Source organism: Meriones unguiculatus, chromosome 2 (assembly GCF_030254825.1).
Source record: "Meriones unguiculatus strain TT.TT164.6M chromosome 2, Bangor_MerUng_6.1, whole genome shotgun sequence".
Lineage (NCBI taxonomy): Eukaryota > Metazoa > Chordata > Mammalia > Rodentia > Muridae > Meriones > Meriones unguiculatus.
In genome coordinates, this window is record NC_083350.1 from 30,070,103 (window position 1) to 30,092,061 (window position 21,959).

General features: G+C 38.6%; 1 protein-coding gene across 1 annotated transcript in view; it reads right to left on the minus strand.

Moving 5' to 3' along the window:
- Adamts19 (ADAM metallopeptidase with thrombospondin type 1 motif 19) overlaps nt 1-21,959 on the minus strand; it is a 209,915-nt gene that overhangs the window by 153,544 nt on the left and 34,412 nt on the right. Inside the window, exons 3-4 of the mRNA XM_021634122.2 lie at nt 10,223-10,388; nt 619-791 (exon numbers count right to left, since the gene is read on the minus strand). Of these exons, the coding sequence (XP_021489797.1) occupies nt 619-791; nt 10,223-10,388 (339 nt within the window). The remainder of the gene's footprint in view (nt 1-618; nt 792-10,222; nt 10,389-21,959) is intronic.

Here is a 21,959-nt window from a genome sequence, read left to right on the forward strand (position 1 = left end):
CACGAGACACCAACTGTTTTCTGTGCTCCTGAAGTTGGCGGTCATAGTTAGCTTCCTGGGGATCAGCCTGTTAGATTTTATCTCATAGGTACTAGGTTCTACTCATCAAGTGGAATCATTCTTGCTATTTAAAATTGCATACCTGCTTGAGTTAAGCCGGTTGACAAAAATTCATTTTTATTCCACCCTAAAATTGTTCTATATTATTTGCGGTAGAACCATGCACACAAACTGATACTGCAATATTGCTAATACTATCAACAAGGTCTAACAGGTACAGAAAATAAAGGCAGAAGCAGAGAGAGGAAAGGGAAAAGAAAAGGAAAATTAAGAGTTTTGCCATCTCAAAACTAACAAAAAAAAAAGGTTTTAAGATAAAGTAATGTCTGAAAAACCATTTTCTGTTTCATTGGAGCATCTGACGTGCCTAACACATCAAATCCCTACCTCTACTCATATTAATGAAAGAAAGGGATGAGTTAATGTTTAGGGAGCCCAAGGCCCTACGTTCAATAGCCAGAGCTACAAAACAGAACTGCTTTAAACTTGATTCTACTTCGAGTTTTCTTGATAACCTTTTGTGCCTTAAGGTTCAAGATAACCTTAAGGTTCACCTACCATGTTTAAGATCGTCAGAATGAATCTCCTGGCTGCATCAGCTCCATGGTAGGAGACCATTGCTGGGTCTGCAACTACTACAGTCTCGATGTTGTACTCCTGAGGTAATTTGTAGGAATACCGTTTTTCTCTTCTGCTTTCTGCTACTTTTTTAGACCTTGCTCTTCCTTTATCTGCGACAGAGAAATGAACGTGTCAATGCATCTATTACAGTGATCATTCTTTATAGAAAACATCACCAAGTCTTACAAGATGGAATCTCAGGGGGTGTGGAACGATGGTCTGGTGCATCAGTTCCATTGTCTCAAGGGACTTCTGTCTTCAAGCTCTCCTCAGTTTCTCCACCTGTAAAGTGAACTTTAATACACTCTTCTTCCTGGAGTTATGGAAGACTTGTGCACATAAAAATCACTTCAACATAAAATATAATAAACAACAAAAGAAGTTTGTGATTTTTTTTCACCCTGACAAATGAAAGGTCTGCTTGTAAGAAGTACCTAAAATGACTGTTCTGCACTTCCTGGGTATGTGTTCTGATTATTAAGTCATCATGAATGAGATGCAAGGTGTGGATTCTGTTATTTGTGTATAAAAGTTACACCTCAAGGTGATAACATTCCTCAAATGTGGCAACTGAAAACTTGATACTTTTATAAGTATGACCATAAAATATCAACCACTTCTTTTTATAAAATCATACAATGGACAGAGGGAAATGAATGCCCCAAAATGGAAGAAGGTATTTGCTATATATTTTCAGACTACATAAATGAAGACCAATTTTAATTGAATGAAAGATAACCAGACCGAAACACAGACAACAGACTTGAACAGTTGTCAGTCAATGAACAAAACAAAAATCTAAAGGTCTAATTTATGTACAATAAATGCCTCAATCAAGTATGTTAACATGAAAATACAAAGTCAAGTGGAAATAAATAAAAATCCCTGCAATGAGCAAAATTAAAGAGACTTGTAACATTAAATGCTTATAAGAATACAGGAAAACTACCCAGCTACATATATGTGGTGTATTTTCAAAAGAGTTATATATATCCAGGAAAACGGCTGGTTGAATTTGGGTGTTAGTCTTCACACTTCTGAAAATTGTACTGAAATCACAATCAAGAATACAAAGAGATGGGTGCTCAGTTTGGGATAAACACACTGAAAAGCTGATTATCAGGGTCTACTAACATGAAGCTGTACATGTGCAGTTATCATTTTTCAAAAGTCTCCATCAGAATTGTACACAAAGTACACGCAAGTTGTTCAGAACAACGCTGTTCTTAATAGTTCATGTGACCATCAAGAGTCTACAGGGTCCAATTTTGTCCTGCTTATTTAACAAAATCAATGGAACACTCGATAACATGGAAAGAAAACAACTGCTATAAAAGGAAACCTAAGGAGGAATCTCAAAACCTATGCTTTGCAGTAAAAAGCCAATTATACAAGAATACATAGGCTGAGGCTACTTGTCGACTGGTCACTCCTGGAGATAGAAACCCAGAGACTGAATGTAGGGTAGGAGTGCTCATAGCTGGATGTATGGGTGGTACAGAGAGTTCCTGTATTCAGTTCAGTGACTGCTCATGTGTAACAGCATAGAACCTCCTGTACTCATGTGCTGCTTCAGTGATGTTTATGGTTTAACAGCTGCCCTGAGGTATCATTGCTATGACATAAATATGCAGCTGTTTACATGACTCATTTAACAACTTTTAATTAATATTAATGCTCCTATAATCATCTCTACAAAGCATGGTTAAATCAGCTATGACTTACTCCTGTCACAATGAATGTGGAACTCAAAACAGAGTTTTGTCTCCTTCACACATTTTTTTTTGTTTTTTATTTTTGTTTTTTTGTTTGTTTGTTTTATTTCTTTACCATGATTTGTGGACTCTCTGGAAACAGGAAGAAAAACTTTGGGTTGAATTGGGAGGGTTCCCTGGATGTCTAACCTTGTTTGAATTTAGGAGTGTGTTCTCATCTTTTGCATTCATCATACTGGTTTGTTGTAAACCTTTTTACTAATACTAGGTGCCTTGAATTTATCTTGCTTCTCCGGTTCCATCTATTCTACTTCTAACATTTGCAGTTTGAGGATTCATTTATATCTTGGATTGTTTGACCTCTCCAGACTCCTCTGTTATTATTTTTTTTAGAAATTTGAGTCAGCTCTGAGATCTAACATGAAATAGATGCCAATAGATGAAATAGATGACAATAGCTATTGCTTTTGTCCATCCGCACAATTACTGTTTTTTTCTTATAATAGAAATTTAAATATCTACTTAATGAGTTTTATCCAAATACCATAAAGTCAGTTGAATGAATTAATACAAGTATTATGAAAACAAAGGCAAAAGCTCTTTAGCTACTGAAAATGAACATGAGAATTTTATGATTTCTTTCTTTTTAATAGCTGAGTAGTATTTCATTGTGTAAGTGTATTTATTACCAATAAAGCTGCTATGAACATAGTTGAGCAATGTCCTTGTTGTATGGTTAAGAATCTTTCAGACATATGCCCAGAAATAGTATAGCTGGATCTTGAGACTAACAAAACAAAACAAAACAAAAAAAAAAAAAAACAAAAAAAAAGCTGGGTCCACAGGAACTACAGAGACTGCTGCATCAACCAAAGACCATGCATAGAGAGGATCAACCCGTTCCTCAGATATAGCCAATAGACAGCTCAGTCTCCATGTGGATTCCCTAGTAAGGGGAAAAAGAGGCAGATAGTCTTTGACATAAAGTCAGTTGCCTGCTTCTTGATCACTTCTCCCTAGTGGGATGACCTAGCCAGCCCATGAAGAAAGAGGATCCAGGCAGTCCTGATGGGACCTGATAGGACAGGGTCAGATAGTAGGGGAGGAGGACTTCCCCTCTCGGTGGAGTAGGGGAGAAAGATAGGGGAGGAAGGGGGGGAACCAGGAAGAGATGACAGAGGAGGATACAACCAGGATACAAAGTGAATACATTGTAAATAATAATAAATAAAATAAAAACTACAGAACAATGACAGTGTCTTACAGTTAAAAAAAATAAGAAGCAATGCAAAGTGGTAAGAACAAAAGCGGGAGCATGAAACAGAGTCTGTTAAGAAAATTAGGTTTTATGCAATCAGAACGGTGCTAGAAATGAATTCCAAAGTTCCAAAGGGAGAACAGAAAATACAAATTGAGTTCAAGAGCGTTTTCTGGTCTAGACCATTTAAAAATTAACTTGTGTGTTTTTTTCCAACTGCGGTGTAAATTATACATGTAGACTCCAGGCTACCTTACAGCAAGTATTAGCTGGGAACATTCCATCAAGCTTATTTATGAAGTGGCTTATCTTACCAGAGTCAGTACCTACTAAATGGATCATGAGAAGCTGTGTGTGTTCTCATATTTTACCACTACTGACCTTGAAAGGAAATGAGAAACTTCACATGCTGTGAAGCATTCATTCACTGCAGTGACAAGATGAATACGGAAACATAAAATAACTAAAGGACAGTGCATTTGTTTGAACATCCACATGTTTTATTTCTTTGTTGTTTCCCTTTCTTTGGTTTTACGGAAGTTGCTGTGGCAAAGACAATTGTATTTAGGCATCCCACTCTCTTTCCCACACCACCACCACTCATCTCTTGGCTGGTTTGTGATTGCTCAGCCTAAAGTTCAATTGCGTGGTGATCCAGCTAAATGTTCAAGGGCAGAACATGAGGGGAACTGATGTATATGATTCTTAGATCATCTTTAAAACAAGATTACTTGTCCTTCTTTCTCTCAGTTCCATCCCAGTGAGCTGGAATCCAGACAAACTGTAGTGAGATCAGGAACACATCACAGGGAATAACAGGGGGGTAAGGCATGGGGAATAGTAATGGGGTAAGAATGTGGGGACACTGGATGATGTCTCAGATCATACTTACTATCATCTTGCACTGGCTCTGAAAACGTCTGATCTGTAACATGTTGGAGATACAAACTTCTTTCTCATTTAAACCACTATTATTTACTACCACAACTTAGAGCCTCCCTGGAACTGTTACAAGGGTCTCTTACTGTCATCAAAAAGGTGCCTCTGGTGAATTATTCATTACAAACCCTATGTCTATGATGTGTTCTGCCCTCCTGGTTGTCTGTATCGATACATCATCACACAAAGAGCTCCACACAGAGGACAGCATGTTTCCCTCGCATACGACCTGCCAAAACTTAAGAATTACCAGTTTATGCAAAGATGGGCATTCATGGCCTATAGGTATCCCCATAAGAAATTTTAGGGATTTTGAATATTAAAGATGAGTGTGGCCAGATATTAGTCAATTCATCTTTTAACAAGTTCTCTCTGCATTAAAACAAGCACTTTAGCTCCTCCTCAGACAATGGACTTTCATTTAGTATTTTAAAGCCTTTCAACTTTGAATAGACAGGGACCATTTCTCTCTTCTCACTCCCATCTCCTCAGTGTCACTCTTTCCATCAGATTATCACTATGAACTTAATCTTTAACCATGAATAAAATGTACCCTTGTACATTTTCAGGTTTATTAAGACAAACATCAGAGTGGGAGCTGGTACACATCTGGAAGCCCAGGAGAGAAGGTGAAATGGAGCCAGAATTTGGAACTAACCAGTGTGAAGTCGAACCCAGTAATTTGATCTCTATCACCCTCAGAGAGGAAGTGAAATTACAGACACAAAGCAAGCATGGCATCCTGGGAAATGTCTACACACCAGTAGGTAAATATAGAGGACACTCTAAGGAGACAGAGCAGCTGAGAATCAGAGAGACCGAAACAAGAAATGGGGGATGATCATAAGCAAAGAGGATGTCTCCCTTGTGTTGAATGGTAGATAGATTATACACTATCTCAGACAGTGAGAGTTCCAATATGCCAGCTTCCTCTGTTCTTTTGTGCAGCGTACGTTTAAATGGACTCTAAAACATTCTATATTTCTTAATAATGTCAAGTCACGCAATTTAGCCATCGTGTGTGAAAGCCATGCATACTGAAGCAATCATTTTATTATATTGGTTCATTTCATTATATTGGTTCTTACTGTCTACAAGTCTACTTAGTTCATTCCTCATTTCCTAAATCTTCAGATCATTTCTGCCTCTATTCATGGTGCCATATGCACAGCTGTGGCTGCACACTTCCCATTAAAGAAGGAAACTGATAGTATGTAGAACTAAGCAAAGTGTATGTCTCCTTCGACACCTGCCCACACTGACTTTTACCAGAGCCATGCTGGAGGCAGTAGACGACTTTCTTCAATAGTGGCCTGGTTGAGTCAGCTCTAGGCTCGGACTTTGGTTTTCAATCCCTTATGCCCAGGTTTCCTTACAAGTCCTAGGCAGAATAATAAGTTTATTCTTAAATGCTAAACATTATAAATTGACAATGTCGGGCTAGGGAGATGGCTCAGCAGTTAAGAGCACTGGCTATTCTTCCAAGGGACCTGCTTTTGATTTCCACCACTCACATGGCAGCTCACAACTGTCTCTAACTCCAGTTCCAGGGGATCTGTCAACCTCTCACAGAAATACATGCAGGCAAAATAACAACACACATAAAAATAAATAAATCCTTTTAAATGAATAGTTAATGATGCCACTTGCAGAGCACATGAGTGTCATTATTATCTAGTGCACAGCTACTTCTCCAAGACTGTATATTATCAAGTACAGATATTTGGCTTCAGTTACCTTGGCTGATGTGTTCTCAAAATTTTACACTTTCCTGTGTTTTGCTTCTTCTGCCCAAAATGTTCTTGCCCCATTAACATTACAAAAAATCTGTGCATACGTTTTTCATTTTCCCATGTAGAGAAGGGCTTTGAGGTTCAGGTACCCTCTTCCCAATTTGCATGGTGTAAATGGACCTTTAGAGAGCTTAGTTCCCCAAGTTCACACCCTTAGGAAGTGTAATCTGATGGTGTCAACAGAGGCAGCCTGACCCCTGACCTCCCAGCTCATTGGCTTAGCATGTGTGCAGCGTTCTTGCTGCCCAGTTCCCCACTTTAAGGAATCTCATAAACTGAGATTTTCACCATACATATCACAATATAATTTTTGATTGACTTGTTTGTAAAATAAGGTATTACTCACCTCTTAGAAATGGAAACTCTGTCAGTTAGCTTGATGGAGGAGAAGGAGGACTGGTTGTTTTTACAATGTCAGCACAGAAGACAGATTTAAAACTTACTAACTGGTGGGTGGTTACAGATAGGTCTCAAACCTGACGCCTTTGATTTTAAACTTTTCTATCTTCCCCTCTTTTATATTATATTTTAATATGCAAGGTTTCAAAGGGGGAAACAAGCAACAGTCTGACTCAGTTTGACATTTATGACCCATAATAACCAGGCCAGCAAGGCGTTCACCAGGGACAATAGTGACATTTGTTTCCTGGGGTAACTTACAGCTGTCTAACTGAATGTAAGGAACACTCAATAGGACAGAGTTCACCCCTAGTACTAAAATGCAAGTCAACTACCAGTGACTGATAAGGCAGTGAATAAAGGTTCTCCTCAAGAGAACTTTCTCCTCAAGAGAACTACTGCCACTTTCCAAAACTGGTATACCTCCTAACTGCATTCTAAAGGATCCTTACGTCCCCAGAGAAGGGGATCCCTTTTATCAAAGCCTCTTTTTGCAGTAGAACACAACCATTACAGAAAGCCACAACTGGTCAAAATGCAGAGGTCAGCTGGCAGTATAATGTCCAACCAGAGCTGATTCATCTTCAACAAAGCCCTATGCCTATGGTTTAGGGTTTATTATAAACCAAGTGAGAAAAAGGTTGTAAGAGCCAGAGGACAAGGATGCCTGATGTAAGAGAGTATTAACTATATATATATATATATATATATATATATATATATACACACACACACATACATGTACATATGTGTGTATATATATGTTACTACACGTGTGTATATATACATGTATATGTATATAAAGGAAGCTGTACCGATTAATTAAACCTCAATAATATGACATATTAAATAAGACCTACATAATGACAACACCAGTTAACATGACAGCGTGAATGAGAAAAAAAAAAAAAAAAACAACGTATCGCAAAGTCTCGTCCTTAGATAAAGAGATACATGCAATTAATAGCTTCCAAAAGAGAGAATCAGTCTTCTCCATGGATAACACTGATGAGTTATTCGATCCCAGTGGCCACTCTTAAAATATATACTTATCAGCAACACTAAAGTACTCAGCATGTGGTGGTTATACACGCCTCGTGGATATATAAATATGTGTGTATGTCTGCACATATTTGTGTGTAAAAGTAGTAATTCTCAAAAAAATGAGTTAAAAAAAGAACACAAGTGTTTGTGAAAAACTAATTAATGTGATCAGCACAAGACACATAATCCACCCAGGACATTCACATGATGGAAAGCAGGAACACAGAGACCAAGCTGAAATGAAAGTTTAAATTCTATTTTGTAAGAATGTTGGAACATTGTGCCCAAGCTTAAGTCATGCTATCGTGTTAATGTGTTAATGTGCGCGAAGTGCAAATCAAAATGCAATAGTGAACACACGAGTGAAAGAAAATTAATGCATTTCATATGTGGCTAAATCTAAAATACTTCTCAAACATGGAGCTCCCTGACATAGGTAAGCCCAACCAATCATCCGATTGTTGACAGCTCTCTGTCCTTGCCTACAAATCTTTTATCCAAATAGGTCAATATATTATGCATATTATTCGTATTATGCAATGAATATCAGAAACATGGGGAGTAATATTTGCCAAGTATGACTCATGCGTTTACGCTTTATTAACCTGTTAAAACTCAAGGGCGTTTTAGAACCCGTGCCTCAGTGAACAGTGGCACCCAAAGCTTGCTTGTAGGGGGCTAATGAGCGGCTGGAGCTCCTGAGGAAGCAGAAGCTGCATAGTGCAGATTCTCAGGACGCCTTGTACAGAGCAATCTTTCTCAACAGACTGCCGCCGAGTTACTGCTGTTGTTTTCAAATGTGTCCTTTGTTTTGGTCATTAATGCTGTATCTTTTTTTCTGCTCTGTACCCCCCTTTGAATGAACAGGTCCTAAAGTAAAGAAGAGCTCTCGTTTCTCATAGCATGGTCTTACCTGGTACACTGAATCAGATATTAACAGTCTCACCAAAGCACTGAAGATCTTTTTCATGTATGATATGAGTTTTCACAAAAGAAAGTAAAATTTATGATTAATTTTAAATAAATACATCCTACACAAACTATATAATATTTTCCCTCTACTGCAGAACAAACACCCTAGAGAGCTGTGGTCTGCAAATATTACTCTCACACTTCATAAACCTAGCCTCAAATACCACAGTCAATTTTAGAATTTATATCCTGTACATTAACTACATTAACACTTAAATTCAAACCTGTAAGTCTAATCCTAAACTCATTACATTAAAATTCTTCTAAAACCCATATTTTCTCACATTATAATAAAAAATATTTCTCAAGTTAGTGATTGCTCACTGAGGTGACCACATCAAATGTCTAAAAAACCTGTCGTGGGGGAAGATTTTCTTCTGAAGCTAGCTATGGAGTCCACTCAGTTTCCTTCCTTTTCTTGAAAATATGACAGATTTCTGCCTAGTGGTGATAGGAAAGTAAACAGAAGAGCCACATTATTATATCTGTGAGCTCTCACATTAGACATGATGGGACTTCGATAGGTGATATGTTTATGAGCTTCTAAAAGGTTCTGTATTCTGATCCGGAGAATATAGATCAGTTTTCTTTTCCTTCCTTTCCTGCTGCTGATCTCCCAAGAAGTGTTTTTAGATGAGTGAAAAAGAAAACAGAGGATGCTTCTACCCGGAGTAAAGCAGAATCCAGGTAGCTCTCCTGGGAGTGGAATAAGAAAGGCTTTGAGTCCACAGCATTTGCTCAGAAGTCTGCAAATTTGTCTGTCGTTTCTACTGTACAGTACAAAACTCCCTCTGGGGAAAGACCTCCCAGTTTACGAACATGGCCGAGTAGGTCACGTGCTGATCTCCGGAGAACTTAGCAGGGGCCGTCTCTGATAGGAACTCGGGTGCCTGCTGTTTGATTACTTCCCCAGGGCCGCGCAGCCTTGCCAGGTCACAAAGGAAGACGATCTAGGCAATCCTGATAAGACTTGATAAGCTAGGGTCAAATGGCAGGGGAGGAAGACTCCCCTTTTCAGTGGACTATGGGAAGAGGATGAGGTGAGGGAAGGTTGGAGTCAGGAGGAGATGAGTGAGGGGGCTACAACTGGGACATAAAGTGAATAAATTGTAAAAATAATAATAAATAGTTAAAAATTAAAAAGAAAATTAAATGAACTATGAACTAAAAAAAAAGAGAAAAATCTAGCTTTTGATATTAAAATACAGTGCTCCATTAAAAACACGAAATGGTAAGCCTCGCGTGGACATATCTAAATGCTATGAAGCAAATGGGATTCCATTTTGATAATAAACAAATCAAGAGATAGAGGGGAGGGGGGAGCGCACACCAGGAGAGGCGTATGTGGAAAGGCAGAGACAAGGTTTCAAAGAATTCACTTGGACGTGCACACTGAATTAGATTGTCTCAGGAAGGATTACCTGAAATGACACCACAGTGACGGTCGTGAAGAGCTGACTTCTCTGTGACTTCTTCCTCTGTGGACCTTTTCTGCCTGTATAAGCGGTGTGGGTGACCTATTATGGCCATTGTATCATTGAACGGCTCGATGAATATGAAGTCCTCGTTGAGTTGTATAAAGCCCATCTGGAACACATAATACACACACACACACACACACACACACACACACACACACACACACACACACAAGAAAGATACGTAAGAAATACCGTCTAGAAACTACTTTCCATATTCCACACCCACGCTCTGTTTTCTTTAACAAATGTGCATACGAGCTCCCTGCAAAGCTGTTTTTGCAGCCCCACTGGTAAGCCAGCCACCTTCTCATAGTATGACTTCATCTTGACGCGCTTACTACACTAGCAGAAACCCCCTTTAGTTAGTCTGAGCCTGTGTGGGTGGGAGGCAAGAGGCCAGCAACAGATGCACAGTTAAAATTCTGGAATGTTAAAGACTGACTTTGGGAGACCCATGGGGTCACTAACAACCCGTCCAGTGACAGCAAGTCAGTTTTTAATTGCAGGCACCACACAGTCCAACGTCTTGACAGCCTCTGCTTCGTGAAGTGATTCATGTAACATATCAAGACTAACAACGAAGCGAGGCATGGCATTGAGATTAATACAAAAAAAAAAAAAAAAAAAAAATGTCTCAAGCTCACCACTAAGCTCCCCAGAAGCTATTCAGGATGAATCAGAACACCGATGCATCAAATTCAAGCACAAGCTTCATTTCACAGGATCTTAGACTTATCTAACCGGGCATGAAAACTTAAACACTGTTATGATCAATAAAAATAATCAGTTTGGTTTTTTGTTATAGGTTGGGGCTAAGCCTTGGAACTTGTGTTTTTGTTTTTGTTTTTCTCCTTATTGAAAGATAAAGTGCATTAAAGCTAGGGAAACACCGCATAGAGAATTGTCAGAAGTTGTTCTTTTCAACATTTATTGCTCAAGTCTATAACCCAACCTATAAATAACATGTATTTAACTATGTTAACATTTTAGCAGGCATTTTATAGAAATTCTTTCCTGAAAAATGAATTATTCAACCTAATTCTATTTATATGATATATTTTTTTTTTAAATTCAGCTTTACGTTAACCACATGAAATGTACGGCTCGCTTTAGTTTGGTGCACATATATAATTAGTATAAAAATTTCTTCAGGAAGAGCAAACTTTCCAAACAGAAGATTAATAAAAACTACATTTGCTATGGAAAAAAATGCATTTTCTTTACAAGAGCATGGAAGTTTTTTTAAAAAAAAATACTGCAGATGTGTTTTTTAAAAATATTTCATGGGTTCATTCCTTTTTTTCCCCTAATAAACAGCAAAAGAACAACAACATGCAAATTAGTTAACAAATAGTTATTACTTAAATCAGCTATCAAGATTCTGTGTCTACTTTCTCCATTTCTGCAGCTAATAAGTTCAAATGTAATTTTTACTTCTTTAATAGAGGGAATGAAATGTTCTATTAAGAAACATGAAGTGGTAAGTATATACTACCTCATTTTATTCTTTACTTAATTCCCACTGCAAAGTACTCTAGAGTAAATAAAAGTCCTAATCAATTTCAATTTTTGAGTTATTTGTACCATTAATAAAATTCTGAATTCCATCACTTCTCTCTGTCCTATCTCTTTAATCCTTAAGATTTACCACCCTAAAACACGGAATAAATTTTTTTATCTAATAACTATTTAGAATATGTGTGCAAAAATATGTCTACATACACATTCATATATATATATATATATATACATACATACATATGAAATTTACTTGAATTTTTAAAGCAATTAAATGGACCCTTAAATTTTTTCTTGGCCATAGTTGGCTGATAAATAGAATACTAAATAAAAACACACAAATGGATATAAATTGAACATGCAGGTCACCTATATAATGAAACGGAATTAGAAATTGCTCTGCATGAGGAAGCTGTGGAGATGCCTCGTGTGTGCGTGTCACAGATTAGTGACCATCCTTATTCACTCATCCCACAATCATCAATGATGCTACAGCGGGCCAGTGAATCCCGATGTCACACCACCTCACGCAAACGTGCCAGGTCTGCCTAAAGTCTGAATTCATGATCTAAGACACGCTCAACAGATCCCAAACTGCTAACCTGATGAGAGTATCGAGTCTCATCAAGACTCCCTGGGTCCTCCTCCCCCGTGGCCTAAGAAGGCCGTGTCGCCAGGGGTAAGTGATCAAATCATACAGGTTCCCTGGGGTGTTAGAATTTTGCCTATAGATACTTTAACAACAAGAAACCCACTTTAAAAAAGAAAAAAAAAGTTAAAATGATTATAAGGGTGACTCATTCAGGCGGTGCATACCTCCAATCTAAGCACCTTGTGCCAAGCCCTGCTCCCTCTGAGGCACTTCAGCACCAAACATCAGACTGGGGACTTTCCATCAGAGACAGGAAACCTATACTATGACATGCAAGTGTTGCAATTTTGGTCTGCATCATTCGAGATACTAGCTTAGGTTAAACCTCTGGGTCCTCGGAGAGAGGTTTGGAAACTTTTTTTTTTCCTATTAGTAAAATAGATTGCTTTATCTGCACTGTGGTTTTACAAGCTGTGAAAAACTACAAACCCCTATTAACCTCTCTCTACAGTACCCCAGTGTGCAGAATTTGTTTTAGTGCGAGAGTAGAAGAAAATGAAAGCTCTTACGAAATAGCAGCATAGGGTGTCATTGTGTGGCCATCCCCTCTGTACTTTCCAAAGTTATTCTGAAATATTGTATGATAATATCAGACAATAAATTTAAGTCTCATAGTTGTTTCCATCTTTATTTCTGTTGTAATGTACATTTGTCATTAATTATTTTATTTCAGAACTTAAAAATTTCAGGGAACTCAGGCTATTTTCTCAATACAGTGTTTGTCTCACAAGCATTAGTGGCCGGGTTTGAACCCCAGAACCTGACTGAAAACTCCAGACTGATGATGTGTACCCAGGGACACAGAGAAAGGCAGATTCTTGGCGGCTCACTGGTCCCCAAGATTGCTCTGCCGAGAAACCATATTTAAAAACAAACAAACAAAGAAAGAAACAAAACAAAACAACAACAAAAACTAAAGAGTAGAGCTAGGCAGGTTGCTTTGGGGTAAAGTTTTCATTTTCCAAGCATGAGGCCCCTGAGACTTGCGCATCTACATAAAAAGCTAAGGTTGTAGCACTTGCCTGCACAGCTCTAAAGAAGAGCTTAGCGTTGAGAAGGACAGGATAACTTTTTCATTTCAGTTGGCTGGCCAGTTTGTCTTGTTGAATCTGCAAGCCCCAGGACCAGACCCTACCTCAAAAAACAACGGAGACTGCAAAAGAGGAAGGTACCTGACACTGAACTGTGGCCTACATTCACCTGCTTTCAACTACACACATGCACATACATCCAAGTGTACACGAAGCAGCAGGCTTTAAGGTTGTCTCCTGGCCTCTGCATGCACACATATATACACATCACCTCCACACATATGCCTATATATATTATATATATATATCACAATAATGAAAAGGATTTTCAAAAGAATTTTAGTATCGTTCAATTTAGCATTGCTTATGTGAAAAGAAGCTGCTATTCCTTTTGTGCTGGCTCTGCTGGGTCTTCTGCTCAGTTCTTGTATTTTGTAAGCTGTCCACAATATTGGTCTCCTGTCAGGTACACTGGTACTGCCACCAGGAACCCACACACCTGTTCTAATTACATCGAGAGCATTGATTTGTCCAGTGTTCATTGCTGTTTAAACATTATTGAGCCAGTGAATCAAGTGCAATTGTTCTATTTGTTCAAATTAGTTTGAAGCTCCTTAGAAAAATGGATGTTAAACATCTAATGTAGACCTCACTAAAAACTTACACGGCCCAAGGGAGTACAAGACTCTCATTTCTGTTCCTCCAAGGGTGATTTTCACTCCATGTTTTACTTCTCACCTAGAAAAAAAACGCTGCTCCCATTCTGTTAAATCATTGCCTCATTCTGCCATGATCCCTTCTCACCATTTCTCCATTTCCAGGTAAAGTTTCAGTGAATCTCTTGAATTTGTTGGGACTCAATACCCCATATGGAGTGACTACATACTGAGTACTAAATGTTCTGGATATGTGACAATACATCACTAAAATGGGCTATCGCAATTCCACCCATGAATAGAAAGAAAATGAAATCAGTGAGAGATATTTGCACTTCCATGTTCACTGGAGTATCGTTTACCCTTGTCAGTCTAAGTGAACATCTGTGAAAGAACAGAGAAAAAATTGTCAGGTATACAATGGAATACTAGCCAACAAGAAGGAAATTCGGTGTGTGACAAATTAGATGAACCAGGGAGAGACTGTGTTAAGTAAAAGAACAGGACAGAATATAAATATCATAAACATCATGCTAATTAGCTTGATTTAGCCTTTCTAAATCAATACACATATATAAGTAGAAAACAAAAGGCATAAATATGCAGTTATTATCAATTGCAGTAATTTTAAATTCTAGTCTATAAAACAATTAAAAGATTTGATTTGGGGATGCTGAGATAATGACTTAATAATATCAGGACATAAGAAAGGCCTGGAAGAGTAGTGGATTTGGATAATAGTGAAATGATGCTTTTGTCTTTGGGTGAAGCATCATGAGTGGTGGTGAATAGATAATATATTGTAGGTAACATTTCTAAAAGGTACCTGATTGAGAGAGAAATAGAAAAATGCATTCAAAAATTAAGATGTACCCATTAAATGGGGAGGTGAAGAACATAAAGACCATGCTCTAGGTAGGAAAAGAGTGTCTACTGTTGAGTGTCTTAGACTAATCCGTCTACTGATACAAGATAAGATACATTATAGACAAGAGTGAAGTACTGAAAGAAGCACAACTGTAAAAGATTTGCCATCAGTATATGGTTGTCAAAATACCTTAGACGAGTATCTGATGCCCTATGTAATCTGAATTTGTATTGTTTGGCTTTAAGTATTTTTGTAGGTGATACTATATGTAATTAAGTAAAGCTTATATCTTAAAGTGTAAAAACAGGGCTTAAGAAGAATTACACTCTCAAGTCTACTTTAAGTCCTAGTCAAATAAAATGATATTTTTCTATAATTAAAATCTGAAGTAATTGTATATTGTATATATGTAATTGTATATTCCTTATACAGATACAAATATGTACAGGAATACATTTCTGACCCACGCAGAGCTATTCTATTTTCCTATCACAAACATGGGAAGCTGCTGTGTATGACAAACTGTTGCCTGTGTCTTTCATTTTATTTTACTACTCAAATCTTGCATAACTGTAATGAACAGACTTTATCTGTGTGAACAAACATCACATTGAAATATTTTAGGATAACAATTAGTGTGTTATTTGACCTGTTCCAGACGTCATGTTCTTTCTAGAATCTCCTTGCATTTTGTGCATAGATATACTTCTTCAAAATCAAGAAGACCCTAACATTTCATCAAGGATCCCATGCCTTCCTTGGCCTTTCCGCACCACACATTTTCTGTTAGTGTGCTGTCTAATGCAGTTAATGTCCCATTTCACCCTGTGTGGGCTGAGAGCTTCTAAGGAGAAGGGTTTGGGGTTAGTTTATAGCTCCATGCCTTCAGAAAGAAGGCCCATTCCAGCATCGGCACACAGAGAAATCCGTTCTTAACCCAATATCTTCTTCTCTTCTGGACTAAAAGAGAACATAGCAATTCACTGCTCTGTATTCACTGCACCTATTACTTCATCTAGGGAAAATCCAGATTTCATTTCTTCCACTAGGCTTTTCCAATGTCGCCTTCCTTATATGTCCAAGTAATATCTCGAGGAAACTTTTCAAGCAACCAGACTATAAAAGTCGTTCTATTTTCTTTCACAGCCAAAAAGCTTCAAAGAGAATCATAAAAGTATAATAATAGAAAGACACTTAGAAATCTACTGGGAACTGGTGAAGTTTTTAAATCAAGAAAACGGGACCTTGGAAATGTTGCATGGCTTGTTTAAAATTCATATAGCAAGGACCAGCATCTAAAGTTCTGAATTTCCAAAATAAATTCCAGTTTTAAAAGTCACTTTAAATCATTCTAAATTCACTCTCTGGAAAAGAACTCTTTTTATTTTGCTGACCATTCTATCTTCCCTCAGTCTCCCAGTGTCAACACATCCTCCATAAGCTGTGACCCAACATCTACAACTCTTCATTGCCACACTTGTTGCTGCTCTGTATGTTTTAATATCGGGTTTGTATGAACTTCACACATGAGCCCTCTGTCTCTATCACTCACGCCCCAACCTGCAATTTTTCCCATTGTTCACCCTTCCCCCCAAACTCCTGGTCTCCTCTTTAATTATTACTGCTACATGTAAATCAGTATCTCTATGAGCACATGTGTATTCAACCTCTTGAATCTATTCAACAACGTACATATGTACATGTGTCTAGGACAGACCACTTGGGATCAGTGACCTTATATACAGGCATTCAGCCCTTTAGGAAACCGGCTCTTTCTCAGCAGACATTGGCCATCTGTAGCTTTTCATCTAGGCATGGCAACCTTCTCTTTGCAACATATGAAGGTAAGGACATAGATAACTAGCCAAAATTCGAAGAATAAGTGGCAATGGCGTCCCCATCCCCTGAACATCTGAAGTGCTACCCCCACACAAAGGCTCAGGAAAAGACACAGAAGGGGGGAACAGATCTTAAAAGGCTCATGATGCATGCTGTTAGACAGTGTTTCCTAAACACTGAAGAAGAAAAAAAAATGCACACATGAAACCTCAAAAATATGGCTGCATGAACAAAATTAGCATAATGACAATGCCAGTGGATGTACCAAGTATGACTTAAACGGGTCTTGGTCCTCATTTCAGAGCTAATCTTTGATCAGTACATGTTCTCTGCCTTTATACCTCACTGCTTAGATAACCCCTTATAAAGAGACCATCCAAAACTCTACCCCAACAATCCTGCTTCCTTTTAAATATGTTTTTTTTCTTTCATTTCCATGAGCTCACTTTATGAATCATCATTCTCTCTAAAGCGAACTAATACTTCTCAAAGTGCATATTTCTTCTTGTGGTTCCATCTACTTTCTTCTTACCCACTGTTCTAGTTGCTTTTCATAGCTGTGATAAAATACTGGCCAAAACCAACCAAGAGGAGGGAATGATTTGTTTGGCTTACATGTCCCTATCACACTCCATCACTGAGGGAAGTCACTGAGGGATTCCAGGGCAAGAATCTAGAGGGAAGAACTGAAGCAGAGACCGTGGAAGAACACTGTTAATCAGATCGCTCAGCCTGATTTCTTCTACATCCCATGACCACCTGCCAAAGCATAGTACTGCCTACAAAGTATTGGGCCCTGCCACACAATCACTGATAGAGAAAATGCACCACAGACTTGCCCAAAAGCCAATGTGATTGAGGCCATTCCTCAATTAACATTCCCTCTTCTCAAATGATCCAGTTTGTGTATTGACAAAATATGTAAACAGCACATGTATAATAAAACTATATGTAGTTATCTATAAATTTCTTTTTAACTCATTTTAAAACATGTACATGAAAACAAGAAGAGCGAATTCTTATGTGGCAAGTACTTTACATGTAATTACTTCACTTAATCTGCACACTGATCTTGGAACACACTTACTAATTCACTAGTTTTATAGTTGCAAAAGTGAGGTTTCCAAAAGATTTATTGCATCCTAAGATTACAAATCAGCACGTGGTGGTGACAGGATTCAAACAAAAGATTGCCTGGCTCTGAGTGCATATTGCCTTTGGGAGGCTGTCTGCAGAAAGCTAAGCTTGCCATGTGATTGTTAATTCAAATAATCCTCATCTTTAAAAAATTTCTCACTAAGGATTTGGATGTCAGGCATAGCACCTCACAGATGGTAGACATCCAAACTTTGATATCAGCAGCAAGGCCAGGCCTTGTCCCTCACAATGCAGAGGAGAAAAACATTTTGCTGTGGGCTCTGAACTTTATCTTGAGTGGTTAACTGCCAAAGGCACATTGGCTATCCAAGACAACTTAGGGCTTTCTCCCCAGGCTGTGTAAGTCATAGGTGTCCAATAATTCTCCCATGGCAGATTTGGGACAGAACTTTAAGCTTTCACTTTGTCTTTAAGTCTCTGTTCTGCTTATTTTTTAAAGTCTTCTGAACATGACAATAAAAATTTTAAATAACAACATTTTATGCAGTTAAAGAAAAAAATTGTCTCCAAATCCAAAATATAGAATGTTACATGTGAGTGTAAGTATAGATTTCCTTTTCGTCAATTAACATACATATACCTGCACACATACATACTTTTAGATGTATATACAAATTTATCATGGGACATTATGTATGTGTAGACAAAGTCATACAGGTTTGGATCTTTATTCTACTTCCATTTTCATATTAAATAACCTGTTTCTTAATAGCATTAAACAATCTTTATGTAGTTTTTAATTTTATTTTTACATTAATTACAGTTTATTTGCTTTGTATCCTAGCTGTAGCCCCCTCTCTCCTTCCTCCCCAATCCTGCCCTCCCTCCCTCATCTCCTCCCATGTCCCTCTCCAAGTCCACGGATAAGAAAGGTCCTCCTCCCCTTTCATCTGACCCTAGCCTATCAGGTCTCATCAGGACTGTGACATTGTCTTCCTCTGTGGCCTGGTAAGGCTGCTCCCCCATCAGCAGGAAGTGATCATCAAAGAGCAGCCACTGAGTTCATGTCAGAGACAGTCCCTATTCCCCTTATTAGAGAACCCACTTGGAGACTGAGCTGGCAAGGGCTACAACTATACAAGGGTTCTAGGTTATCTCTGTACATGGTCTTTGGTTGGAGTATCAGTCTCAGAAAAGACCCCTGGTCCCAGATTTCTTGATTCTGATGCTCTCCTTGTGGAGCTCCTGTCTCACACTGTGCTACAGAGCAATAATAATAAAAACTGCATGCTACTGACATAAAAACAGAATGGTGGATCAATGGAATCAAATAGAAGACTCAGAAATAAATCCACACACCTATGGATATTTGATTTTTGACAAAGAAGCCAAAACCATACAATGGAAAAAAGACAGCATCTTCAACAAATGGTGCTGATCTAACTGGATGTCTATATGTAGAAAAATGCAAATAGATCCATATTTATCACCCTGTACAAAACTCAAGTCCACGTGGATCAAAGACCTCAACATAAAACCAGACACACTAAATCTGCTAGTTGTATGTTTTTAAAATGATAAATAATCACGCATCTTCCCGAGTATCAATTTTATTAACTACTTAGCCACCCAATCCTTTGCTCAGTAAAATCTTAGTACCAGCTTTGTGAGAGAAGAGGTCAGGCTTCCATCCACTATGAAGAAGGTTTCTAAGGCTCATCATTAAATATCAAGAAGAGGAGAGAAGGTGCCATTTATTTGACTCAAAAACCTACCTTGGCTAACAATTGTTTAAGTTCTGTACAATCACCTAACCCTTGGCTCTTGTCTGTGTTATATTCTATGACTATAAAACAAAAATGAAATGTAACAGTTACTAAGGACCTTTAGATTACATAAGATGTAGTCGATTACATAGGATGAAAAAATGATTGCATGGAATGAGGCCCTGTCTCTAAGGACAAGTGGCAGAGCCTCAGAAATTAAAGACTTTCTATGAACAAGAGTCTTCCCCAAACCCATAAATTACCTATTAAAGAGTGTCTACTTTAAGCACCAGGCAAACAATACCCATAATACTATTAATCAGCAAAAAATGCTTCCTTCCCGCTGAGCATCCCTTCCAACTCCAGCTGTTGAAGAATCAAAAGAAGCCCAGGCCAAACCAGAAAAGCCTAACTTGGGTAATGTCAAGGACTCTTCCCCTTTACGCAGTTACTGTTCATTCTAAGAAAGGCTTAAGATGGAGAGCACAGAGCAGAAGAAGGTCTCGCTGACATAAGTTGGAAGGTGTGACGTTTGGAGGATGATATTTTAATTATCAATTGGATGGCTCTGGTTAAGTGTATGAGAGCTTTCACAACCTAAAAGTATATCAGAACAAGAAAAACTAGAAGGGGGTTATATGTTAAGAGGTCTGAGTCCAGACAACACAATCAGAAGTTATAAATGCCTAAGTTGATTCAGGCAGTTGTAAGGACTCTGAAAGGGTTAAAAATACGTGGGGGAGGTCCTGTGAATGAGGGAACTTCTGAGTGGAGATGGCTGTGCCAGGCTTGGTGGGCAGGGGCAAGGAATATTCTAGACAAGGTCCAGAGTAGGGCACAGATCAGAAGCAGCACCTGTGAGAAAATGCAATGCATGTATAGCTAGAAGAGTGATGTAACTTGGAAGATAATCAGAACGAAGCCCAGGGTCCTTCCATAGCTGGATCACTTATGTGGTATGCATTTAAAAAGTAAACCCCTTTGGTTTCTGTCTTCTCCATCTTTTCTTGGACTGGATTACAGATTTCACTGCAGGGTGCCTCATGCTGGCTTCTTGTGTTGTGTTCTTTTAACACAGTCGTATTTTATTTACATGAAACTTACACAAGACCAGATTCCTCTTCTAACAGTGAAACATATGCTCTTTGTCCATTTCCTATAAACCATTATTTGTTTTTTCCTGATGTTTCCTCTGATATGTGATAGAGATAGGAATTTCAAAACTGATTGAAACTCCCTTTCGGGGAGCTGTGGTGAAGGCTCATATAAACATTTGCTTGCCTTTTACTTTACATATCCTTATGCTAATTTTCCATTCATTATATGGCCATTTTTTCTTTTATTAGTTTTTATTTTACATACATTGGTGTTTTGACTGCATGTATGTGTGAGGGTGTCAGATCCCCTGATACAGGACTTACAGACAGTTGTGAGCTGCCATGTGAGCGCTGGGAATTGAACCCAGGTCCTCTGGAAGAGCAGCCACTGCTCTTAACCCCTGAGGCATCTGGGAGAAAACAGGCAACAGGACAGGAGCCTACCACAGAGGGCCATTGAAAGACTCTACCCAGCAAGGCATCGAAGGAGATGCTGAGACTCACAGCCAAACTTTGGGCAGAGTGCAGGGAATCTTAGGAAAGAAGGGGGAGATAGAAAGACCTGCAGGGGACAGGAGCTCCACAAGGATAGAAAAAAAAAATTCTGGGCCCAGGGGTCTTTTCTGAGACTGATACTCCAACCAAGGACCATGCACAGAGATAACCTAGAACCCCTGCACAGATGTAACCCATGGAAGCTCAGTCTCCAAGTAGGTTCCCTAGTAATGGGAACAGGGACTGTCTCTGACATGAACTCAGTACCAGGCCACAGAGGAAGAGAATGCAGCCAGTACTGATGAGACCTGATAGGCTAGGGTCAGAGGAAAGGGGAGGAGGACCTCCCCTATCAGTGGATTTGGAGAGGGGCATGGGAGGAGATGAGGGAGGGAGGGAATGAGGGAGAGGACTATAGTGGAGATACAAAGTGAATAAACTGTAAGTTATAAAAATATAAATAAAATTTAAAAACCGCTTGCTTGCCTGAGTTCAGTCACTAGATCCAATGTAAAAAACCCAGGCATAGTGGTAGGCACATACTTGAAATCTATGTGCTATGGTTCAGAGTGGGGTGAGCCGGGAGGGATTCCCTGCTGAGAAAAAATTAATTTGGTGATTTCTGATGAAAGTGAGAAACACTGTCCCAAAAACAAA